Below are 27,139 nucleotides of genomic sequence, written 5' to 3'. Positions count from 1 at the left end.
AGACAACATCGGGAGTCGCGAGTGACCGACGACCGACGACTCGCGCGATTCGTCGTAATACGGGTGCGCCAGGTAGGCGCCCCGCGACTTGCTCGCTCTTGAAAAATTCTCACGCGAAAGGGAATTAGCGCTGCACGCGAGACTCGCCGCTTTTCACTCGGGCGCGTTCGCTAAACGCACGAGAAAAAAGCATCGTTCGGGATAACTGGCCGTTTACGGGATTTCAAAAGTTATGCTTATGCGCCATCGCTCGTAATTATGAAGAATGTTTGGAGTATTCGTGTTATGTGGTTTCGAAATATTAGCGGCGGCGACGAGTCTAGAAAGTTTATGATTACGTTTTACATTTTAAGTAATTGTACAAGAGGATCATCCAAATGTACAGGCAAACCAAACTCTTAATAACAAATTTTCCATCGAGAATAGTAAAAGAGTAAATTCTCATCACAATTATAGGAGCTCGTGTGCTGCTTTAGTTATGATTTCTCTTATCTTCGGTCTTGTAATGACCGAAAAACGTCGAAACCCGTTGAAAGTGAAATTGACGAACGTTGTGCGTGACCGTTTGCAGTCGATAACATTAGATTTGTAAAGTCGCTTGTCGAAAAAAAGTTAACGATTGGTGCATTGATTGAGAAAGGAACGAGGAGCAAATGTATTTGCAAAATTACTCGGGTGGTTGGGTTCGTTTAATTTTGAAATAAATAACGCTCAATCGAGATGTAAAAATTCGTTCGATCATTGAGAAGAAAATTTCATTCAAACTATGAGCTTTCTAACGCGGCATCTTTAGGTTTGAGCAATTTCTGCGCAAATTTCACAATTCACCAATGACTTATCTATAAAATAAGAATCACTTTGTGCTCAAATATCTGGAAAATTTTAGCCACTGAAAAATTCACTCTACTAATCATTAAAATTGTCGAGAATGACAATCAACAATTAATTCTCTCTCTCTCTCTCTCTCTCTCTCTCTCTCTCTTTCTTTCATATTAGCAGCATGGGTTGCTCGACACCCAAGCGTAGAAAGGAACACGAGGCTATAAGAAGCCACAAGAAATACAAGAATAAAAACATAAAATACGCATAGACAGAGCTAGAGATAAGTAGGAAGAAGAAGGATGAGGAGGAGGAGGCAGTGAATAAAAAAACAAACGGACAAAGTGAGAAGAACCTAGCGTCCGGATAATTATCCACGATGTTCCAGTCATAGCGTTCAAAGCCCTAGGAGAGGTACTTGGCTCTCCCGGCCCTCCCATTCTCTCGCTCGCACCCTTCCTCGTTCTCTCTCACTCTCTTCTCCTCACCGTTTAAACGCACCCAAGTCCCAGAGCCATACTCGTTTGACGAGCTTCCCTCACCTCTCGCCCCTCGCCATTCTTCAATTGCAACTTGGGGCAGTGGTGTTCGCCTCTACCCGAGCGCATCACGCGTAACGAGAAATCGCTCGGGCTCGGGCTTAAAATATGACATTTGGCGACTTAAATGGTGTCCGACCTTACACGCGCGGCGATTTATGAGCCAATGCTGCGGCAGTGGCGCGATCTCCATGAATTTTAATTCACCGGAGCCCGGAGCTCGCCAAGAGGCTAACGAATCCCCCCGCGACCTTATCCTCGATCGGCCAATTAAATCGAGTGCGAATTCGGTAGGTGGACCGAGTCGTCGGGAGGCACTCGATTACTTTGAATCGCCGAGGCCCGACGTATGCAAATACGCACGTGTAGATAATTTATCTCGGCAAGCCGGACATGGAGGTCAGGATGGTGCGCGACACCGAAAATTACGCTCTTTCGCGGGGACCCAGGTGTTGTCGCCCATTGGTCGGCGACTTGACTTTCCCAGGCGAGTATGTGAATGTGAATTAGGGGAGTAATATTTGCCAAATGGAAAAGGGGTCGGCCCCACTTGGGCACCGCGAAAGTTGATGTGACCGATGAGTCGCTTGGATTGCTCAGCGCCGGGAAAAAACGAAAATCTTCCGGAGGTCGGATCGGAAAGCCTCGCTTTCTATTCCGATCTCGAAGTCGACGACGTAAAACGGCGAGTCGCACGGGGGTTTTGGCGGTGAGTGAGATAGGGTGGTGGACCGTGGTGGTCAGCGGCGAGCAGCAGCGAGGGGGCAAATAAGGGATACCGGTCGAGTGGCCGCGATGATGGCGAAAATTCGAAAGGAACGGCCCGAGCGAGTGGCCACCACGGATTTCGCCTCTCCTCCATCCTCTTAACGATGATATTCGTGTTGTAACACTTTTCCTTCTCTGTCCCATCGAACTCGGTCGGTCGTAGTTGCTGTGAAGAACCGAGGGGATAATTAAATCGGACTCGTGCATAACCGTTTAATTCTCACTTAGAATTATGATTTAATAAATTATAAGGTTGAGTGGAATGGCGGACATCTCGGGCTTACGACGCAAATTTAAGAGTTTATAAATTTAGTTAATAAATTTTAAGAGTTCTTGTTGTTGTTTATATTATCGCGACAGATCTCGATATTTCAAGTAGCCGCAACTTAAGTAAGTTAAATGTAGACATTCTTTATTATTTTTACGTTTTATTTTTCTTTGCTTTATTTGCAAATGGCTCGTTCTCATTGATTTGCATTTATAGTAAACTAAGGAGCATATGGGAGCAATTAGGCGAATATTTTTGTGATTATTTAAGCGTCATCTGTGGCGAGGAAGTAGGTTGTGGTGGTGGTGGTGGGGGGGGGGTGAAATGAAAATAAACGGAAAATACGAATAAAATCAATTTTATTGGATATTCTTCCGGTGCAAAGGATCGAGGATTCGATTGAAAATCAACGCTCAAACGCATATTTTATTTGCGTTTGTATGCCACTCCTCATACGTTCTCGCAAGATCGTTAGGGGCTCGCTGGGGCGCATTTTAATGCTTAAGTGAAGCCGTTTTCTACCTGATCGAAGCTGCCCAGTCGATGTGCTTGCGGGCGGATTAACGATCTCGAAAAACCTGTATACGAGCGGAGCAATTGCTTCTGCATCTGAGTAATGCGATCTAGAAGAAAATTGACTCTACCCGACGTCCTAATGTCTCGCTGTACGACAAGTTTTTCCGTTGTTTTTCTTGTTCTTTTTTTTTCTTTTTTCCTTATCGTCATTTTTACATTCGCTATGAGATGTTTGTGTAATGGTAACGTTCTCCTCAAACGCCGTACGAAGACTCATGTTTGTGGATACTTATAGCTTATTAAGCAACAAATTTTTAATTCACTTACGAATTACGATTGTCTGCCCACTACCACTAGTTACGTCAGTCGCAAAAGCTGCTCATTTCCCTAAATATTGTCATATTAAGGAAAGTTGCGTAAGTTTCACGTACGCTGCGCCACTGTAGCTACTACCGATTGACTCGAAAAGCTTTCGATGCTTCATCACACCGACTCCTTCGACTCCTCATTCGTCAGCTTTAAAAAGTCCAAACGCAAGGCCATAACGGAAATGGCAACGACACCTTTATCCCCATTACAGTATAAAATTCCAATAATGTTCGTATAATTTGTTACGCGCTCCGTATCATTAAAATGACAAATTTGTTACCCTTTGAATAATATAAAACAAACGCGGCGTAGTTAACTAGTTGATAAATAGCCATTCATACAATACATTGCTTGTGAAGATTATGATCTTCAATCTTCGGCTCAATCAACCTGAAGCGAAATCCATCTTCATATTTTTTACCGAGCTTTGATGGTTTTGATGCGGCAATTTCGAAAGATAGAAGAACAGTTTATTACGCGGCCATTAATTCCAAGGACCGTTTCTGAAAACACTGATCCATAACCTTTAAAACTACCGGCTTCCAGCAACGATCATCAACAACAATTCGTTTTGACACCCTTGATAAAGTACGTAAGCCGTACCGTTAGCTAACAGCACCTTTTGTTGAATAAGTCAACTCGTTTCAGCGCACGCGCTCATCGTCTCCTCGACAAAAAATTCCCGCCCCGTCGGATCGTCCATACCCGGTTGCCGGCTCCAATCTCCATGCCAGCTCCAGCTCCAACTTTTGCTTACTCGGGACTTAATCCGCTCGCTTCCATCACTACCAAGCTGAATGGGCCTATTTCCGGTCTGGCTGATCCTTAACCTTCTTCCCTCGCCCCCTCCCTCCTGCCATCGCCGCGGGCCACCAGCGCCACTAGCGACCGACCGTCACACGCGTCAATAGAGTCGTGTTTTCAATTATAAATCCACGCCCCGATCCTAAATCATGCGTCGCGACACGGACTTTCGCCGAGACTTTCCCCGGTGCCGCTTTACCAGTAAATAAACACCGTCGACTCGGTGCAGGCCCCATTCATAAATTAAAATCGGCTAAAATCTCGCGGGTCCCGGCGCGCACGAGTTATTAATGCGCCGGGAAACGGAGGCGCGAGGATGTGAGCCCCCATATACCTTGTCTCTCTCTCTCTCTCTCTCTCTCTCTTCTCACTCCCTACCGCACGAGCGTACGTGCAGGTCCGCGGACGATAATACCTGAGATATTACGAGGAGATAAAATCAGAGGTCGCCGCCATCTATGATCCAGTTGTGCACCTGACCGCGTTTTCACATGTGCGCATGAGTTACGTTCGTGCATCAATACTTCTACCTTCGACTTCTTCGTCTCTTTCTTCCCCCCCCCCCCCCGACTTCGTTTTCCTTCTCCTCTTTACCTCGTGCATCTTCTCGCGTCTTCGCCTCAACCAATGTGGGCTCGTACGTCGCATTGTTTAGCCTCGTAAAGAGGCTTACCTCGACTCCAATTATTTCGCGATTGTCGAGAGCTTTTTTCTTCAAGTGCTCCTGTTGTTGTTCAATATACCCCATCATTCTCACTCTCTCTCTCTATCTCTCTCTCTCTCTCTCTCTCTCTCTCTCTCTCTCTCTCTCTCTCTCTCTCTCTCTCTATCACTCTCGCGCGCGTGCTTTTCTCTCTTTTGTTTCCAGTGTTTTCATCGACTATTTCCTTGGTGATTTTTTGAAATGGGCTAGAGTGGGGAAGCGATGGGAGAGTTTTAGTACCAAAATGGGCGAAATTTTATGCAAATGCATAGGGTAGTAGAGCTGTTCACCCAGATTGTTTAACAGAGAAATAGAAAAACACATGCTTCCATGACTTTCCCTGCCCGATAGTATTTGTTGTTATTCGTATAGTTAAATGGTATGTGAATTTTTTTCTTCGTCACATTACAACTTTATCGAAACAATATTCACAGCCTTCAACTACCTTATTTGTTGAATTACAACCTGGAATTTTACTTTCTTTTATACATTTTATTTTATTTTCTTTTGTTTTTTTGTTTATTGTTTATTTTTGTTGTTGTTGCCCATACATTGATATACGTACGTACTTTACCGTGTGGTTGATGTTGAGGTGAGCGACCATTATTTTCATTAATAATACCGGCAACACACTGTGCCTGGAGAAACATTAACGAATATCCTAACGAATCCTAATAGATAGACGATTAATAATTAAATTTTCCAAAAGTTTTCAAAACACAAGCTCCAATATTTCTTTAATGTATCTAATATAGCATGGCTCCACGTGGGCAATTTATCGCCTGCTGATACTCAATGTATAATCGTTAAAAAGACATTGTGCCGTTTAAAGTTCATAAGAAATAATTTAATTGAATAATTGAGTCGAATCATTTATAAGGAAAAACGGTCGTGGCTCGTCTTAAAATTAACAATGACATAAATGAGCCTTTTGGAGTAAAGTAACTAATCGCTGATTGATTGAAAATTTGACCGAGTTTTCGTAAGAAAAGCCGCTAATTTTATTTCATTGGCCTTCATCGGCAATAATCTTAATCATATCAGATTGGATTCTTCCTATCGAGTTTAATTTCAGAATATCCGTCTTTTGATTCGGATTATTTATTTTGCAATAAATTCACGGCATACTCTTTGCTTATTGAGAATTTTTACGAAAACTATGTGCCTTTTTTACATTGACGTTATAAATGATGAAAGCGGTAAGATGATAAATGAAAATAAAACGCGTCCGCTCTGTAATTGAAAATGGTTCGTGCTACCACTAAAATATATTATACTAGTAACATATTAAATAATTTTACTGTCTATGAAATCCACTCAAACATCGTACTAATAAAATTTATCTAATTTATCTAAACTCGCAGGATAGCCAAACGTGGACGAGACACAGTGTCCTTTCATTCCAACTAATCATTAAAAAAAAAAAAAAAAAAACAATACTATTATTGTAATTAGGAAGGAAAGATAAAAGTCCCCCCCACCCCACCGGACTTGCGCACAAGCAATGATTAAGTCTGCCTCGTGGGGAGTACTCCCGAGTCCCTCGTTCAAGATCACTTCTCCAGCAAGAAGGAAAAAAACGACGTAGCGTCGAGACGCTTAAAGAAGGCATTGCTCCTTTGTAAAATTGCTCCCTTGTACTTAGCGCTCATTATGGCGCATCGACGAGCCGGCAAACGCGACACGACAAAGCGAATAAATAATCTCGTTTCCACTTTCATATTCCCCGGGGGCCGCGCGCGGCTTTTCGCGCTCCTTGACCTTCGAGCGTTAGTGTTACAAACTCAGCGATTGTAACTTGGGCCGTTAAACGCGAGCCTCGTCCTGGTCGTATTTACGGGCACGCAGGTCACGTGGGTGTCGCGTCTCACGCGTTTTCTCACGCGCTCCAAGACACGCGAGGATCGATTCGTCGAGCTTCCATAGAGATGTACGATCATCTCGTATTGCCGATCGATGTGAAAATATTTTTTATATGCTCGATTGGGTGGACCGATCGAGCAAGAGGTGTGCGTTGGTGTGACGCCGACAACTTTATCCCGCACCTCCTTAAGACGATAAGTTTTATTTTACATTTATCTTGTTAAAGTCTGCCGCATTGTTGAGATTCGTAATTAATAATAATAACCATTTAACCATACAGTTATCCGATTGAAGGGACAAAAATATTAAATATTGACAGGCTATATCATCGTCGGACAAAACCTACTCGCCTTTTGACTGATTTACATTCTATTTTCAAGAGGAGAGCTAACGGCTCGGGTACCGTCAATCGTTTTACAAACGATGTTCGAGTCTCGCTTCTTTGATCGCTTTTCTCATTAAATATTTTAAAGCTTTTTAGGTATCCTTCATTCTCAATATACAACGCACCGACTCGCTTAATTCTTAACGATTATTTTCACAGAAATTTGTAAAACTCTACAATGTTAAGTTGTTATTTATATAATGAAACTATAAATGAAGCGACTGTGGAAAAAGATATCTTAGTCTCATAAATGCCATGTGAGACACGCGATCACCTGCACGCGAATGCAATAATTATGAGATTATCGTGTAATTCCTTGCTTCGCATTCGTCAAGTGTAGCATTACACTTCAGCATCCCATTCGAGAAGAGACGACCAATGTACTTCCCTCGCGATTACCCACTACGTCGCTCCGCTAAAATACACGATATTTCATGCGAAAAGCAATAAACGCCAAAGACGTAATGTGAAATTCGAAACAGAATATCCGTTAAAGTAACGCCACGTGGCTGAATAACTGACACGGGCATTGGCTAATGCCGATATCGTGGTCGTCGCTAAACTAACGCGTGCGCCTCTTTCGCATCGACTAGTTATCGCCGGTATGAGGTTGTCCGGGTGGGCGATTAATCTGTGTCTCTTTTTGTCCATTCGAGCGAGAGTCGTTGCGCGGTTCCTCATAGTTCGCGGGATTACCGCTGTGTCGTGCAGCTGCGATGTAGCGATGTCATATTCACTTTACGCCAAAATATTCTTGATTTCTCGAGGCCGAATTGTACTTCTTCGTGCATCGGTTGCAAAGTTTATCCGTAGGTGTTGCAGATTATTCGAAATGTATAGTATTGAATAAAATACAAGATATCGGTATTATTGAGATCCTTGGAGTACATTCCGCATTTCTATTATTAAAGCTACTTAAGTCATCACGCCCCGAGAACAAAATGCCGTTACATTTTTTAACGACTAACCAATTTGATGGCGAATATTTTAAGAACGATATTTTGCAAATTTAAATGCAATAATTATATATATATATATATATATATATATATATATACACACACACATTATATAAATTATATAAATTATGATCATGGAAAACATTGGAATAATTTATCAGCAATAGTGGGTAGCGCTTGTTTCGGGGAGATAAATATTTTTTAAGTCCACAGAGTCGGGTGATTTTGAAAAAAGTTAAAATCTACAAATTTCGAATCATCCAGCGAGTCAAACATTATTGATCAGTAATATTTGCTCAATCTTGTACTCAAAATAATTAATTACCTTACATCCTATTTTACACTCTCGTAAGAGCCGCTGACGTCGTGTCACTTTTATCGGGTAGATATCACTAAATATTAATAAAGTATTCGTTAAATTCATACAACTCACGGTCGCTAGAAAAAGAAAAATGTGCTTCGACTACCTTTAACATAGACTTTCCACTCTATCGATAGAGTTTATCGTTATTAGAGTTGATTAAGCAATCGGCTACGGGGCTCTTAATTCGAATTTGTACGAAATATCTATAAATATATTATTGAAGCAGCTTAGCGATGATAGTCGATCATCCACTAAGATAATTTCCACCAGCTTCTGTAAAATCTGTTGTTTAATAATTGAAGATTACGTTGGCAATCGAATTGAAAAACTGTTGTAGATAGATAGATAGATAGAGTAGGTCGGCCAGGTGAAGTGACGCCAGATAGTGAAGTTAAAATGATTCGATTAAACCCATTTACGGTCAAGTTATCGTTATCGTTGTCTCCCCAATCCACCTTGATATTCGGTAGAAAGTAGCGAATGGTTACCTAATCTGTCGGTGCCTTACTCGTTCGCTTCTCATCCCCGTTCCCCCTCCACGATCTGGAGTGGGAGTCCAGGAGGAAGATCGACACGACACGACCCGACCCAGACAGACACTCACCAGACGTGGGAAAATACTTTTCGGTGACACGCGCCCGCCGACTTTTCGCCAGCTTCTCTCCGGTCGGTAAAATTCCAATGCGCACTTCCGCGCGGGAAAACACGAAATGCACCTTTATTATTACGAGGCCTCGTAGCCGCGAGGGTCGCGGGTCGCTTTGATCCGCCTTGATGCGCGCGCGCGCGCGGACCGGATGCATTGGGAGCGCGAAGGCCCGGCACATCGCCGGAGAAAGGACTCGCTTTTACGTCTAATTGTCGAGATCGGGATTTTCGAAGTTGCGCAGGAATTACAGAGGCCGCTTATGTCGGTGGATTTTGCAGGAAAAGCGAAATAACCGTAGGAGGGACACTCGTTATCGTTCGCTTTTATTGCCACGCATTTCATATCGCCCTCCGGCTTCTCTACCTGCTACTTTACCGTACTATCTATCTTTCTTTCTTCTTCTTATTTTTTTGTTTTGTTTTGTTTTGTTTTGTTTTGTTTTGTTTTGTTTTGTTTTATTTTGTTTTATTTTGTTTTGTTTTGTTTTGCTTTGTTTTGTTTTGTTTTGTTTGTTTTTATCAGGCGTCATTAATGACGCCCTAGTAAAGGAGAGACCGAGAACAACCCGCCACGAGCATCTCTTTGCACATAGGATTTTATTATCAAATTTTCGATTAGAGAGATATAGGCTGTAGAGTATGTGTTCATACTGGATAAAATTAGTAGAGTGTATCGCAATTTAAATTAATTGACTAATTCACTATAACATAAAATTAAAGTGCACGATAGGCATACAACACGTTTTGAAAATGTTACTCGTATGAATACAGTGCGGCTTATTATTTATCTTTGCGTTTCATTCGTGCAATATAAATATAGTCAAATAAAAATTAGTCAGCGATTTATGTTAATGTTGTCTTATGGAAATTTGACGAACTTGGTGATTTGCAATGGAATTTGCCAATTTAATTAGACGAAATGGTTGAATAGATCGTTAGGCATTTATTGTTTGACAAAATCAGTAATAATGGAAATTCTCGTGGTCTCGTTAAATCCAACGTAATTTGACATTACAACTAAAGAAGAAAAGTAATCAGATCGCACATTGGCAGTGGTAAAATATGTCTCGTGTACATCGAAATAATGTGTTGGAGAGAGAATAACTAGAATAATTCGAATTTTTTAAATATTCCTTATATAGCGAGCATATGAAAATGTCCGTATGAAAGCTTTTAGTTGGCACGAGACGTATGGAGGCAAAAAGTTTTATCGTGCGCTTAATAGCACCGAATATATCCTTAACTTTATAATGTTGGCAATAAAATCGCGAACAGAGTAATTGCAATTTTCTTTAATAACAATGAAAAGAATATAGATACATTATATTTTTCTTTTCCAGCGCCGAATGTATGCAAGATGGATTCGCGCTACTTGTTAATGCTAATTTAAAAGAGGAAGTCGAGACTCTGGATCGAGCAATCCACCTACTAAAAGTACGTATTAATTTCTACTATTATAATTATCTTAAATTGCAATTGACGTGTACTTATACGACACAGTTTATTTCAATTCTAAACGACTAAATATAATTATTTTACAAATGCTATAACAAAACAATAATATTGCAATATTTATGATATTTATAACGCACGCACGCACGCACCCATGCGCGTATATCTACGATATAATAGATTGATCATGATTTACGGCTTATTTGAAAATCGCGAATGATGATTTATCATCGTGAGATATAAATAATGCTAATTTTTAAGCAATATAACTTAATAATAAATACGAACGCTATATCACTTGATGCATTATTCTCTGAAAGATTTATATAAATTTATAATAATGCGTAACGTATAATATTAGATATTGTATTTGCATTGAAAGCAAAGAATTCGATCAAGAGAATTTCTTTATACGTGGCCGGTCATGCGCAATGAATGAGAAATTGCTTATAAAGTCTATTGTTCATTCTCTAAATTGCTTTTATCTAGGTCTGCCTCATTTATAAAATGCCTTAAAAAGCAGCCATTATATTTTATGCACTTTATACATAATATTGTAATTTGTTTATATAAGACAATTAATAATGTAGTATATATTGCATTATCTTAAGTAGGCTTTGTCAGTGGTACACTGACTGCATTATTACATTCACATTTACACACGTGACATTGGATATTTGCATTTATAAAATATAATTACCTCAACGACTAACGATCACCTTTCGATAAACAAAAAGAACCGTTGGAAAGTACCGTTATTATTATTTAAAGTTTATGAAAAGTTATTTTCATCATTCGTTTTTTTTTTTTTTTTTTTTTTTTTTTTTTTTTTCTAATATACCCATATACGAAGTCATATTATGCGCGCGCGTTATTATCCGTATGAAAAATAATTCTGGCATGTGAACGCAACTACAAGGCATAAATACAATTGTTTCAGGGCAAAGTCAAAGTACCTCAGGCGTACCTTCTGCGAAATTCACCGGAAGTCAGGACGCCCGACCTCTTTCCACGCAGTCACCTCAAGGTGAGTCGTCGTTACTCGATATGTCGTCACTACTCGCCACCCGATAATCTTAAATCCAATGCTAGATCTTCACCTCCACCCCATCCCTCCCTCCTCATCCTTTCACGCGTAACAAGTCGCGCTTTTTAAACACCAACACCCTGATATTAAGCGGTAATTGTGTACCCGTGCACGAGACTCCCGTACACCCGTGATGGAGGTATGCTACACCAGCTAATTCGAGCTCTCGTTAGCCGCCCAACATAGCCAAGAATTTCGGGAGTCGCCAGGACGCCTGGCCACCATAAGAGTCAGCTATTATTATCCGTGGCTACAATAACCTTCCGCCTCGGCGTCATTAATAATGGCTTCGATCGTATTCTGTTTAGTCTCGGGCACTCGCGACGAAACGGGAGCTCCGGGTCTTTGTTGCCACTGCACCGCGAGCACTTCCCAAACCCCCTTCCATCCGTTCGAGCCCTAGCCCATTTCGGATTTAACGCGCTTGTCCTCGTCTCCCCGTTCACTCCGTTCCAACCCGCAGCCCCGACGTTCCGCGGCTTCTTCGCGAATCGAATGCCACGTATTAATGCCGCGAGAAACGGGCCGGGAGAGAGAGAGAGAGAGTGTGTGTGTGTGTGTGTGTGCGCGTGTGTGTGCGTGTGTGTGTGTGTGTGCCACAGCTTCTTAACGGCTTACGCGAATAGGTCGTTACGGGGCAGTGGTGCGTTAAAGCTTAATGGAGTTCTCCGGCCTCGTTGAGATAACCACCTACACGAGTAGGCTTTCGACGACGGCTTAATTCGCGCGAGACAATGGGGACAAACGAACTCGCATAAGCGAAGGGGGGAGGGGGGAACAAATAGAGCGTTGGGTTCGCGTACGGGCGAGTGGCGGAGGGGCATGTCGGAAGGGCAAGGATAGCGCTAATGAAATTCAAATGATATCGAGGGTAATACGCCAGCGAGGTAAAGGCGCCTCGAGTGCATTGGCCACACGTAACAAAGGCTCAGACCGCTTCTAGCGCGTCCTATGTACTTATTTAAATAGTCGTCGCATTAACCTTAACCGTAATCGGTAACCCGTGAAAACGTTACTCCACCCCGCAAGTCGCAACGACAACGGAAGTAATGCCGTGGCACACCGAACGACAATCGTGTCCATCGTCTACTCCTCCTTCTCCCCATCCTCATGCACGCCGAAAAAGAAATAATCCGATACACCATCGGCTCCGCTTTCTGATTACAGACCATCAGCGTGGACGAGAAGACGCTAGAGAAACACATCCCGAGGCGAGCGACGGTTTACAACCACGAGCACTGCGTCGCCTACTACAAGGTAAAATCACTGGCTTTGCACTGGCGCGCATGAGGAGAATTTTATGTGTCGGCCGAGGCGATCGGAGAATGAAAATCGTTCCCTTCGCTCTGCACGAGCTCTCGCTTTTAATGCGCCAGCGGAAACGCACTCGTTAGCCATCGCTTCGGACGGGTCATACATACTGACGTAGAGGATATATTAATCGATGCTTTTCGCGAAATTATTTACAATCGAGGGGGACTGGCGTAATCCGAGGGCTCATTAGCCTCGGAGCCACACTCCATAGTTCGTCGGGCTATCAAAAAACAACGCGCCCAACTGTCGTTAATATTGTTACGGTATTTGAATTATAGATGTGTGGAATTGTGCTTCCTCCTTGCTTACCGGGTTTATCACGCGACACTCGATCCGTTAGTCATACCTAAGCTCGTATCATTTATTATTTTTAATGCTGCGCGTATTCGACTATTGCGATGCTGCGAGGCCATCCTCCGTTCCAGGCGGATATTAGTATTATATGATATTAGTCCCGTTCAGGAGGGACTAATTCGCAACTATAAAATTGACGTATTCCCTCAGCTTCTGCCTCGACGTCCTGCGAACTATAGCCTAATAAGATCCTTTCTAATCGTCGATCATCGGGCGTCGGATAGCACCATAATTGATTATACCATTGTATTGAAAATGCACGGCGAGCTTCGCCCTGCTGACTTAGGTCGGAGGATATAGGTTGTGGTATAGCGCCGGACAGTAGAAGCTTACGAAAAGGTAAACTGCGAGAGAATACTACCATCTACGGGGAATGGGATGCGAGCACGTGGCTTGGCCACTAGGTGATCCACTAGGAGAGAAAGCCAAGGAGCTGCTCGGTGGACACTTTGGCATGGAATGTAAGGTGCGCAAATAGTTATCGACGCCCAGACCTGCGCGCAATCGGTGCCAATAAGTACGCGGAGAGGGTGTGTCCAATTGGAAATTGAAAATTCACGGTCCGGAGAGTAATGATACACGTAGCCCAGTTAGAAGAGTTTTGCGATGGGCGGTTTAACGCCGGCCATTATGTCGTTATACGACTGCGAAAGAGCGCATGTTCGCGCGTGGTTAATCGCATTCGCGGATGCGCACTCGGTGCCCGCTAGTTTTGCCGTTTAATTTTTCATTTTCATCGCGGCTTCCTTTCTTCTTTCCCTTCGCCCTTCTTTTTCCTCCATTCGTTCTCTTTCTTACATTCTTTTCTCCTGTCTCGTTTGCCGCCGAGAGCAGGTGTTTAACGAGCTAATTACGGCTTCCTTCTGCACGCCATTTTCCATTATACATTTAAAAGTGTATTGTATAAGTAATAAGGAGGGCGGTAGCGGCGGCGGCGATGGTCGCGCGGGGAGGGAGTTCATGAGCCTCTTACGTTTATCTTAGGATTTTTTCAACTTGTGAATAATGTTGGCACGTAGATTGTTTACCGTTCGCGACTATAATTTATAACACTATAACTTGCCGGAGAGATTAGAATACATTTTACGTAAATGAAAGTACCAAAGTTGAGAATATTACTAATCATGGCTCCTTGTATTATTAAAGATACGATGCATTTAATGCGATGTTGAAATTCTTATTCTTTTAATACGTATTATTAATTTATTTATTTATTTCTTAGTTTCTTTTTTGTTTTTTGTTTTTTGTTTTTTGTTTTTTGTTTTATGTTTTTTTTTTTTTCATCATTCTTGACAATTGTCAAATCTCCTACTAACTTATCACGTTATTACATTTGCTTCGGATCTCGAGTTACTCATTGAATAAACTCATTGTAGCAAGTTGGGAAAATTAACGTTCTGTGTTAGGTAATCGATTTTTCAAGAATATGAAAGTACAAGTTATAAGTGGTCAATTATCAGTTCATATTTTATGCTTGAACGTTGAAAAATGAATAATAATTTTAATTAATCTATCCGTGAGAATTAATTGCTTTAAAAGCTAAGCCTTAGTGGGCAAAACAAATACTTAGTACACTTTACGTAAGTTGTATCGAGCAATTGTAAAAATCAATTCATTCAAAATACCCGCGAAAGCAAATTAAAATTATGAAATATTAGCCGCTGAAAATAAGTAATACGCTCGAATAGATAAATTGAAACATAACCATAAAGAGAGATCTTATCGACAAGCGTCTTGCGTAACTGCAGTACTTGGCTTTTCAGCCATACAGCTTACATTCCGCTATGAATATTCATTTGAAAATAATTTCTCTCTCAAAACTCCAACTTTATTCATTTTCGCGCAATTCTCTTCGTCATTGTTCAAAGAGCCGACTGCAAAAGTAATTATACACGTTTCCGTAAGCGTTTACTAGCAATACCGATCTATCGGCATTACTTGGCCATTTTATCCACTGAAACGTATGGTGCATTTGTATATTTAGTTCACGCTGAAAAACTTTGAGAATTATCATTGTGTTGATGAATCTACGGCCCGGACGTCCATAGGCTTTTTGTAATTTTAAATGGCAATGAAAGTACGCTATTGAAATGGAAACAGTAAGATCGTAAGACAAGTAGGAATCGTGACTTAAGATTTTAGTATTTAGCGATTGGTCGCGCCATGGTTACTTTCAAAATTAATCAACATCCATTACGAGAGATGCGTGGAAAATAGTTATAAAATTAAAATAAACATAGTGTCAAGTGACAATTTCTCGTTTAATTTCATCCCATAAAACATAATTGCATTAAAAACTTCTCGATAACCATGGGGAATTAAAGCAAATATGTGGAAGATCGTTTTGTATGTGTTGGTAAGTCGCACAATACCAACTTTACCGCTAATAATACGATGCACATCGTGATGAGATAGTAATTACCAAATGCAACGTAAGCACTGACAGTCCGAGTCGTCAAAATAATGAAGATATAAAAAAAAAAAAAGGAAAAACGTAAAACAAAAATAATATAAGGCTGAAAGTTGAGTGTGGTAGGGCCCGAAAGGGGAAGTGGCTGCCGAGTGACCGCGGCAATGACATTGAGGGGCTTCGTTTTCCGGATGACTGATCCATTATGATGGATTCGGGGGGTTCGCCGAACTTGAGCCGGATTCGTTCAGGTGAAATTATTGCCATACAGACTGACGCCAAGCGAACAATCGAAATGCTCGAGCAATCGGCACGGAAGAATTGCTCTACTCGAACCGTCGCTCCATGAAAACAAAGTCGGCCTTGCCCGTGAACTTTCATCTCCTATTGGAATTTTACTTTCAAGAGAAACACGCTTCCACGAACATTGGGTGTGCTCCCGTTTTTATTTGCTCCGATGAATAGGATGGCTGCTTTTTTCCTTCTTCTTCTTCTTCCTCTTCTTCTTCTTCTTCCTCTTCTTCTTCTTCTTCTTCTTCTTCTTCTTCCACCTCTTCTTTTTCCTCTTCTTTTTCCTCTTATTATGTTTCTGCTTTTTCTTGTAATATCAAAGTGTTTTACGAACGAACGAAAGAAAGCTTTAGTGTAAATAAGTTTTTCCATTTTGCGAATAATTGGTATGTCGTGAAATTGTAAGTTTGAAATTCAATTTATTGCGGGTGATGCCAGTTTTTTTTTTTCATATTTTTTTTTTTTTTTTTTTTTTTTTTTTTGTTTTGTTTTATATAGTTGAGGACACTGTACTTTACAAACTTACGCGACAGTTTTAATTTTCAATCTTCGAAATGTTTTCTTAACTCGTAAACCACAGCAATTTGAGTAAAATTATTATACAGCTTAAATTACTGGATCATTGATTTTCTTGAGAGAAAATTAATATTTATTGCCACACGCTCGTTATGGGGCATGGCCTAAACATTAGGATTTCGTATAAAACTTATCAGAGTGTCTGATATATCAATTAACTTATATATAAATTAATTTATCATATAGCGCACCGAGTTAGTTTTCTTGAATCGACAAACTCTTTAATCGTTGACAGTTCTCCCTGGCTTTCTCAAATATTGGCTCGATCCAGCGTCCTTAAAATAATCCGAAATTACAAAGATATTTATTTGATAGTCTATGCGTGTCATTTTATGTTGGAGTACTAAGCTCCAGTCTGCATTTAGCGTATAGACGTCGAAGAAAATATTAGCGTTGCCGACATTAAGCAAGTGCCGTGAACAGATTATATTAATTGATTCTAGTGCATAAAAAAATCCAAGAAATTGTTCGTTATTCAAGTTAATGTTAATATGCCGCTCAACGGTATTATTCAAACGAATATAAAACTAAGAAAGAAAAAATTGTTGACTAAAGATATTCGCCAACGACACGAATGCATTCAATAAGAATTAGAATATTAAAAGAAGCACGAAAGACCGCAAAAGTCACGTAATTCGCCACTAGAGGACACTAACCGCAGACATGATTTCATGTTAAATTCTATTAAATCTGCCGAATCGATGGCTCTTAGCGAGGGTAGCATCTATTATCATAGATAGCAGCCGAAGAAGGAAGTCCTGAACTCATAAAACATCATTAGTTCAAAAGTCGAGCACGAAGTTATCGCACGTGTTCCCAAGTAACCCCGGGCGCGCTTGACTGATTCTCATTTATATTTATTTTTTTCACCTAAGAATTCATTGAATTATTCATTATTTGGAAAGCCAGATTGCTTCTCATTTGCATGTCCGTTTTTCGAGGACCGCTGTTAATTATTAAACTCTGCGCATGCGCTGTTACATTTGATGAGCACTGTTTCGTAATTATGAAATTGGCGAAAGGGTTGCCAAGCGATATGTGAATTTGCGCAAAAATTTACTCAATCGTATGGAGGGTCATCGTTGGGCTTGAAAAAATATGTCGGTATATCATAATTACAAACGCTAGATAGGCATGCAGAGGCGCTATTTTCATTATTTATAGGAGCATTAAACGTTCAATGTCTTGATAATTCTTTCGTGGAGATAATCATCTTTACGATTATATAAAGATATCCAATTCCGTAGAAATGAACAAAAATATTCTGTTTAAAGAGCTTCTCTAGTTATTCTTATAAAAGTATATTTATTTAAAGCTTCTAAAGAGTCTTTCCTGTTCTTCCCTTATCAAAATGTGCTCTTCGATAACACACTTATGTAACAAAATCAATCGAACGTCATTAAGTTTTGTCAAAATGACAAAATAATCCGGATTATTATTATGTTCTTTCAAGTTTTTTGATTATTTTTGATTTGGTCGTGTGATACGAATTTCATATTAAGACCAAATAAATTTGGTATAATTTTAAAATATCAGATGCTGAATTAAAATAACCTTTGAATGTCGAATCGCCCGAACCATATTAGAATTAACAATGCAAAAACGGCACGTACTCGAGTAAATATTTCAGTGAACTTGGTTCGTTACCGCTAACGCTTACATTAAAAAAAAACTTTCAAATATCCTTGAAATGCTTGTAATGTCGATGTAAACAAGCAGCTCATTGTCATTCCACAATTTCTACGATAATCAATTCCATTCTCGACTAAATTTTTCTGAATTTGACTATTAATTATTAATTTCTCAGATTGCGCAGCTTGGCAATCTCGAATGATTAGATGATTATCATCTAGAAGCATAATCATCATTTTCCACGTGCGTTACAGATCGCCCATAAATAACCATAAATGCGTTTTTCCAACGAAATGTAACATAAATGTTTTGATTTACTACCTAGTGAGAAGCGAAATGAAAAATTAATTTGAACCGAATTGAAATTCACGCTCCATGCTTGCAGTACGTTTTCATTAATTTGCCGTAAAATATTAACTCCGATAAACTCGAAGACATAACAGTTTTCTATAATACATTAGACGTATATTTGTCCAGTTTAGCTCTTAAACGCTTAATTATTGTAGAAAGTATACAAAAACAATTTTTATAAATCAGCCGTTTCGTCGTTTATTACTTGGCAAGCAAAACATACTTTCGCCATTGCTATAATTTTAATTGTGAAAAATCCATGTTTTTCAGTTTTTCAGAGCGAACCTGCCACGCTGAACTAATGAATTCACAGCGTCCAATTAATGTTTTATATTTTTTCTTTCAATTAACACGGGACTTATTAAAGAACAAATTCTATAATTCCTAAAATTTATACGGATATAAAAATAGCGGCCTGTTGCCGGATATCGAATTAAGAAATAAATAAACGTCTAATATCAGCGATAATTTTCAGTCAGATGTAGATAAAATCGAAAATTATTAGCCGTAATGTAAATACAATGTTACCAAAGCTTCCGCAATAATAATCGAATAGTTTTTGCTATAAATATGCCGTATCGAGTCGTTTTCGAGAGCGATAGTGGGGACTTTGGTAATACAGTCGCTAGATCTCAGTCAGCAATGAGTTAATCGAATAATGAAATTCGTCATGAACTCGATTAACCTGCGTTGCCACTTGATTAACGATTATTATATCATTGTCGGTTATTTTGATATTTTTGGATGCAGATTGTCGCTCGTCAGTAAACAACGAATCATCCGTAACTTCCCATCTATATGTCATCATCCAATTACCAACGAATTGAGTTTCTATTCATTCCCTTTAGACGCTTAATTTTTTGAATTTTTGAAATTATCGGCCGTTAATTGCATAAATATTAGTCACACAGATTATGGAAGTGCTCAGTTGAGATTAGTTGAGATAAATTCAGCGAATTGATTTAGCGAGTTGATTTAGAAAGAGAAATTTTCACCCATCTGAGATTTTAATGTTAAACATAATAAATAGAAAATAATATTAATGAAAATTATAATTATAATATTTATTATAAATTAGTTTACGTATTTCAATCGGTTTTTTTAACACGTAAAGTATTATTACTACACAAACGTATATAATTTTGAAAGCTCGGCAAATTCATTTTCTACAAAAATTTTATCCAGCAATGCTGGGATCTAATGAGCGCAATTTTCTGCAATATACTTTCTACATTTCGGTACTCGAGTCTTTAACTAATTATCCTTTAAAAGTATAATTATAGTTTTAACGCATTTTATAGTACTATTGATGAAAAGGGAAAAAAATGTTTAGAGTAAATGAAGTTAAAATATGTGTTTCTAAAATACAGTTATTTTTCGTACTTTCTTCAACTTGTAGTAGTAATACACACCTCGTAAACAAGATTAAAGAAAAATATTCTAATGGCATTAATTGATCTGCCGTCATTCTTTTCCGCCATCCATTTATATCAATAATTGCTTTATTTATATAATAACGACATTAACGATATTATTATTAATAAAATTAATCGTTTATATATTTATTATATATGGTAAATAAGGCGGTATTTAGTAGTGTGTTGATGCGCAGCTTCATCGAAATAAAAACTGATGTCAAAGATAGTCATAATAATTGAGAATTACTAATTTTCAAAAACCATTTTTAAAAATTGTTTCTTTAAAATCTTTATATGCGTGTGTGTATCTTTATATGCAGTGCTTAATAATGATTTCTATATGCAATATCGATAGAACGAATTTATACTTTCTACATAAGTCATAAGTATTGCGCTCTACATACTACTTCGTTCATTTCATTATGTATGTCGACAGTTTTGAAATAAAAATGCGTGCATAGCATTAGAAGCATTTTTTTGTTTTTTTTTTTGTTTTTTTTTTGAAAAAAAAAAATTTACAGTATATTTTCATTTTATGACAACTTTTGACAATGAATCAATCAATAAACGCGTATACATTGAATTAAAAAATGTTGAATTATAAGCTGCAAATGTATTTGCATAAATCTACAAAGACGTGATTTGATAAAGAGTGGCGTTATAAGGAATGCGAGTTGTCTCATCGATAAGACGCAACAAGCCCTCAGAGCCGAAAATTTGCTGCTTCTGACACTTTTCTTGTCTTCCTCAGGAGTACGACGCCGTGATGACGGAATGGCAGGCCGCCGGTCGTAGGCTCGCCTTGGAAATGTCCGAGCTGAAAGAGTGCACCAGCCTCTCAGGCAGCCTCACGCCCTTGAATCGCCTGCTCGCGGATCCGACACTGAGGCGGACGGCGAGGGACGCCGAAGAAGCGATGGGCGCTCTCGAGGAGCGAGCCGCGCCTCTCCTCCAGCTCGATCACGTCAGGTGAGTGCACGCGGAATACCTGCTTTACCAGCCGAGTGGCCTCCCTCCCAACCTCCTCACACACAATCAAACAAACATAAACAAACGCGCGCGCACCCTAAAACAATCCACTATCGCAATCAATCCTCTCCCCCTATGAGATAAGGGGCCCGGTTTATTATATCACTGGACTCGCGGAGTTTAATAAAAAAAAAGCTCCGGCTGATTGTAAGCTCCGAGGTGAGGACTACGTTCGTCCTGACTCGTTAAGTTAGCGTACTTTGGTGGTCCCATTTTTTCCAGGAATATCAATGCCTCGATATCGTGAAAGTTCTCTATTTCGTTCTTAACGGTTTTTATTCGGCGAATAGCACCGGGAATAGAATATATTTACTTTACGAGCGACTTTGTTTTTTCAACCTATTAGTGAGATCAAACAAGTTTGTTGTCTTTTACAATGTTGATTTACTTCCTTTATTAAATGTACGCTTACCGTTAATATATTCGTTCTTAGCCGCGCCATTAAACGTAATATCCAAAAAATTTGGGTCGGTTTTTCTCTCGACATCGACGCGGATACTTTTGTTATAGTAAATTTCTAAACTTGTTTACTTTATACTTGAGAAGGAAGACTCGGGCACGTCGCTCAGATTCTCAAGCAAATGGAAGCATAAAGTCGTCGGGGCTGTTAAACGAGCCGGTCGTTAACAATCGCATTATCCAAGTGGTCGCAGTCAGGCATTCGATAATATGTTTAAAGTCAAAGTTTTGAGCCGGTAAATCGGTGAGTAGAAGTAAGCCGCTGAGAATGTTCAGTTGCCACTCGGCTGCCACCCAGAATCAACGTAATCAAAAACACTCGTCGTTTCCATTCACACAGACTATCGCTGGACCGGGCACGAATGCTCGTGGAAGAGGTCGGCAACGCGGCGACGAGGCTCGAGTCGTCGTTCGAGTCGCGACGAGCCACCATCCGGAATCTCGCCGTGCTGAGGAGCATCGAGGACCAGGCACGAGAGGTGAGTACATCAGCCGCGGCTCGTCCTTCTTTTTCGCTTATGCTTTCACGCCGCGTGAGAGACTCGAGAGCGCGTGACTCGAGACTCAAGCGCAAAGAAGACTGGATTCTGATCCATAAATACAACGAGGCGCCGTTTTTTTTTTACTTTTCGTTTTTATACTACTTTCCTACCCGAAAGCACGGAAGGCCCAACGAATTCCTTGATATAATTATCTCATTATAATATACGTGTAGATTTATATGCGGAATATTGCAAATCTGTACTGGACGATAAGGAAATGCCCTTCTTTATCGACCGCCAGGTATGCTTGGGGAGTGTCGTCGTTCATATAATGCGACTGTAAATTTTATAACGAGCAAAGTTTCTTACCTTCGCTACTTTATTTGATTTTACTTTTTAGTCAACGACCGTACAACTAATAAATACCAAAGCGTTTTTCTCCACTGATAATTTTGATATCCTTATATAAAAACATTGCATAGAATAAATTTTTTTTTAAGCAATTACAATTGCCCACTAGTTTTATAAAACTTTTATTGAATTGTTGATTGAATAAGATGAGCATAATTAATAAGACACGTGCTTCATCATTATAATGATTATTTTTTCCAAAAACTACGCCACTACCATAATTGTAAGTGAATTATAATTGTTTAAATATTTATTTATTAGTGAGTAAGAGATTTGAGAAATTTTTAAGTGACTCAATATAAACAAACTGATGAATAAGTGAGAAGTACAAGTAAATTTATAGTGCAAAGGCAAGTATTAAATGTATCTTGATAAATAAATGATAAATATTTCTCACGAATCGCTTTTGATCGAAATGTCGATGTGGTCTGCCTCCGAACTTCACGACCATGGGCTCATCCCCCCCCCCCTCTCCCTCTATCTCTATCTTTCATTTCCTACTTAGACAAAGACAAAAATGCATAAAAAATGGCGATGGGCTAAAGAAAAACATCCCGCCGTCAAGTTCTCGTCTACATTATCTCCTCGCCAACATCATTGAGTGCTAATAGGTTAGCATTGATTTACGCGAGAGAGTTCAGCTGTCCGAGAGCGGTGAAGGAGGCCCCGAAACGAGGTTATAGCGTGGAAAACCGCAGGACGAGGCGTGGAAGATTACTGCAAATTGATTCGAGTAAGTGGTGGGAGTCGCGCGCGCGCGCGCCCGCACACACCAACGAATACTTATCGATACAACGAGGCTCATTGGCCGCCCTGAGAAATTTTCTTCATCCGGCACTGTTCTGTCGAGGGCCTCTTATAAGTCCACTGGCATGGGCCTCTACGGCCCATGATGCTCGGAAAATTGCTTAGAGGCCACACCGAAGGTTAAGCTCGAGACGAGTTTTCTTTATCGGTCGAGACTCGTCGAAGAGAGGCGACTGCCCATCATTTTTACTCAATGGTCGCGCGTCTCTTTCGCCCACCACACGCATACACTTATTTAGCTTTTCCTAGAACAATGCCACGCGCTTTATTGCAAATGCTTACCACCTAAGGATTCGAGACACACCGCAAATCTTATTTGCCAGCTCTGCTTTGATTCGCGCGCGCGCGCACTATTTCCACACTCGACCCAAATCCCCGTACATTTGGCCGTACGAAAACCTTTGTTTCCCTTTTAACGATTCTGTAATAATACAAGGCGATTGTTTTGCGGGTTTTAATTTACAAATACAAATTAAGTGTCTTGTGCTCGAATGCCAAGGATTAAAGTGAAGCAAGTTTTTAAAAGGCCGTGATAAAATGACACTCACACGAGTGGTAAGTAGGATGAAGGTAAGGAAAATAAAATGAAATTGAAATATGACATGAAGTAATATTACGATATTCTGATGATTTGGGTAGGATGTGCTCCACTAGCACATTACTACTTCGTAGTGCTCGTTGATTGTTCGGGAATGTCAATTGTATGCAACATCCGCTACCATGTGCTCCTGCTATGAAAATACCGACTTTAGTAAATTCGCGTTAAACGAATCGAAGGATCGAGGGATTACGTAAAAGGCGGCTCATTCATATTTCAGTTTCAACAAGTTGAAAATCCCATCGGTCTGTGTAACGAGACGAGAAACCAGAATTAAAAAGACGAAAATAAAAGAAACGAAAAAAGTACAATTTCACCTTCGACGATAGAAAAATAGCAATAAACGTAACGAACTCGGAAGCCCCTAACAATTTCTTTTGATCACTGTTAACGTTCGAACGAACTCCGCCGCTTCTTTTGACTCCCGCCCCCATCCTCGATCCAGTAACGGCAGGTCGCCTCCAAAAACCGTTGGGCGGAGGCTCGGGGCGGCTTCCAGCTTACTAACACAAGCATTCCACGATAATTAGATGTAAACGCGACTTCGCCCCGGTTTTTTTCCCCTTCCCACTGCGCTCCGGTTTTGTGCCCCTTCCCAGGAGGAGCGTCGGCCGAGGGGGCGTCGAGGCGTGGAACGGAGGCAACGAGGTAAGTCACGAGTGGTCCCGGGATCGTAAAGCTCGGGGTGATCGGCGCCCGGGGCAGATTACAAAAACGCGCCCCGAGAAAATATTGCCGGCCGGAAGCCTCGGTGCGTAAAAAGGTTTATGCGCGGCCGATGTGTAATTGCCACGGAGACGGTCGATGTGCGCGCAATTACGCCGCCCATATACGTGGGTCGGGCCACACGGGAAAACTATTTTGCCCCTCGTGTGGCTACGACAAGTGTGCCAACCTCGCTGTAATTTTACTTCCGCCGCTCCTGATTTATTTGCGCCAAGGATCCGAGCTCGCAAGCCACTCGGACGTTTAAGTTTTTTTTTATTTTTATTTTTGGTTGTTTGTTTGTTCTTTCGTTTTTTTTTTCTTTTTTTTTTTTTTTTTTTAATGAATATTTTAGAAAGGAGCCATTACCGAGCGTATTTTGCATGCTTCGCAACATATTCTTGGTACCCGAAAACTATGGATTCGACGACGTATAGTTAGTTAAGCATGTGCTTTGCTCGAGCTTTTATGCCGTCGGCTTATTGATTAATCAACTTAATCCGGAGAACATTAACATGGCCTTTCGATGAAACGAAACAGCCAATTTCCCGTATTTGTCGTCTCAATAACTCAATCTCTTATAAGTTGATCCTCGTTCATAATTTTGCATTTAAATCTTCAGCATAATAAAATCTTCGATTTTATCGTCATCGAAATAATTCATCGCAATATTTGAGCCGTTTTATTCAGAAAGCTAGGGCAAGAAAGACTTTTTGCAATTCTGAACACTTTTATGTGAGTTGAGAGCTTCGTGCTAGTCGCTTGTTATAAAAAATCTCAAATACAACACTTTATATGATTTTTAATCGTCAGTAATCTATACGCACACTACGCAAATAGTACTACAAAACGGGAAAGAAGCACGCGTTCGAAGGAGCTGACAATGCCTACCGATAAGAAGCAAAGATTAAGAATAGAAAATTCTATATGACGTCGGATGTTATTGCTTTAAATCACCTGACTATTCATTCGTAATTATTTCAACAAAAATGCCAGTTTAACTCCAGCTTATTGAAAAATCATCTGTCTCGCTTAGTACGTAGCGGGGGAACGTGAGTGGGCCCCGGGCCGTTCTGAAAACGCGCAAATTTGGCCGAGAGTCGAAGAAGAAAAACTACGATATGACGAGGATGCCCGCCATCACGACTGGTCTAGTAGGCAATTCTTCCATTATCACTTCCGGCGAGTCTCGAGAGTGCGATCTTTCGGGACACGAGGCCAACCGGCCCCGAAATACGAATACGAAATACGAATTGAATTCCCGAACTACGCAGGCCATTAATCAATGCCCGGGCTCATCTCGCCCACCTGACACGTCACCTGGTGCACGGCTTTTGTTACGCTAGACGCTTGCGTCACGACGAAGGCGGTCGTTCCTCCCGCTGCGGGCCCGTTATCGACGAGCCGCTTCCTCAGCCGGGCGCGCAATGACGTCACGGCGCCTAGGTGCCACTGATCGCGGCCGCGAAGAGGAAGCCGCGATTTATTGCCTTGGTTTTCCAGAAAATCGGACGCGCCCACCACCGTAGCTCTGGACAATTAATATCCGCGCAACGGCCTATTGGGAATTTCACTGACCCGAGATAACCTACCGCGCGGCTACGGCCGCGATAATGACTCTCGCACAAATCTTACTTGAGGCAATTAACACGAGGAGATCTATTTCCGAGGAGAATTTCCAAGGAGAATTTCCGATTGGGATGAGCATAATTATGGGGACAGTGGTCGCGAGACCAGGATAGGGATATTATATCAGCGAGTGGCCTAACGCCTTCGACGGCGACCATCCAACATGTTCAAATCCATCGGCACGATGGAGCGATGAGGACGGGGTTGGGGATGGAGGGGCGAGCGTGGCCCCCATTTTTAAAGCCCAACAGCCGTAAATGGCTCGTCGGCCGGAGCTCGTCCGTCAGTTTGATCGACGCGAATCGGCTCTCCTCCTCCCCACGGTTACTCGATTTTTCGTTCACGCTGGCGCACCGAACAACCGGTCCAATCGCATTTTTCAGGACTTCAATTCGCCTCTTTATTTTCTTTTACCCAACGCAAACTCGTAAAGCGCGTAAATTGGAATGTCGCGGCAGTGGCCCCGGATGCTTCGTACTGTCATCGTCCTGTGAGCGAGAGAATCTTGGCCATTGCCTAAGCCAGAGAATTCGCTAATTCGAGCCCTTGTTGCCACCCTCTCCGTGCCCGTAATGCGAGGTCGCGTCGCTAATATGTCGTTGGCTTGGTCCTGACACGCGAGAGACCTTAAGCGATTTGGACCTGTTGTTCGTTGGGTATGCGATGGTCACTCAGTTCGTACGGAAATTTCGAGGGCAAAGGTACACGCCACAGTCCATTTAACGTCACGAGTGACAAAGAGCGCCGAACGAGGATTGGAGGGAGGGATGATACTTTTCTCATCTCGCGTTATAAACATTTCAGATCGTTGCCCAGTTTTTGTCCGATGCGAACTCAGCAAGTTCGGGATCCGTTGTGCTCGAAGCGAAACGAATAAGTTCGGAAACCGCTGTTGCGCATCTGTGGCGACGTCGTCTCGTTCGATGACCAAGTTCGTGTAATAGAGCCGCGCGGTCGAGTATCCAGGATGCCGGGATCGGGAAAAACGGCGGCGCACCCACGAGGGCGAGGCGATGGCTGAAATACGTTGACTAAGCCCTCGGAAACTCAAAGATCGGCGAGGATGAAAGGAGCGGCACGAGAGATGCACATATGTGGATACCGTTAGAGGTGCCGTCTCCCCCACCCC

At 41.1% G+C, this 27,139-nt stretch overlaps 2 protein-coding genes across 2 annotated transcripts in view; both read left to right on the top strand.

Annotated features, from left to right (window-relative positions):
- Positions 1 to 21,166, top strand: part of LOC105360348 (uncharacterized) — an 81,151-nt gene extending 59,985 nt beyond the window's left edge. The window contains exons 4-8 of the mRNA XM_011497238.1: positions 10,346 to 10,439; positions 11,398 to 11,484; positions 12,712 to 12,801; positions 20,642 to 20,859; positions 21,142 to 21,166. Of these exons, the coding sequence (XP_011495540.1) occupies positions 10,346 to 10,439; positions 11,398 to 11,484; positions 12,712 to 12,801; positions 20,642 to 20,859; positions 21,142 to 21,166 (514 nt within the window). The remainder of the gene's footprint in view (positions 1 to 10,345; positions 10,440 to 11,397; positions 11,485 to 12,711; positions 12,802 to 20,641; positions 20,860 to 21,141) is intronic.
- A 451-nt stretch (positions 21,167 to 21,617) lies between these two features.
- The window catches only part of LOC105360098 (puratrophin-1-like), a 181,178-nt gene continuing 175,656 nt past the window's right edge, over positions 21,618 to 27,139 (top strand). The window contains exon 1 of the mRNA XM_011496888.1: positions 21,618 to 21,857. Coding sequence (XP_011495190.1) covers positions 21,741 to 21,857 — 117 coding nt within the window. The 5' untranslated portion in view covers positions 21,618 to 21,740. The remainder of the gene's footprint in view (positions 21,858 to 27,139) is intronic.

Source organism: Ceratosolen solmsi, unplaced genomic scaffold (assembly GCF_000503995.2).
Source record: "Ceratosolen solmsi marchali unplaced genomic scaffold, CerSol_1.0 scaffold13, whole genome shotgun sequence".
Classification (NCBI taxonomy): Eukaryota; Metazoa; Arthropoda; class Insecta; order Hymenoptera; family Agaonidae; genus Ceratosolen; species Ceratosolen solmsi.
The sequence above is the reverse complement of the archived record's forward strand: the minus strand, read 5'-3'. Positions and strand labels throughout refer to the sequence as shown.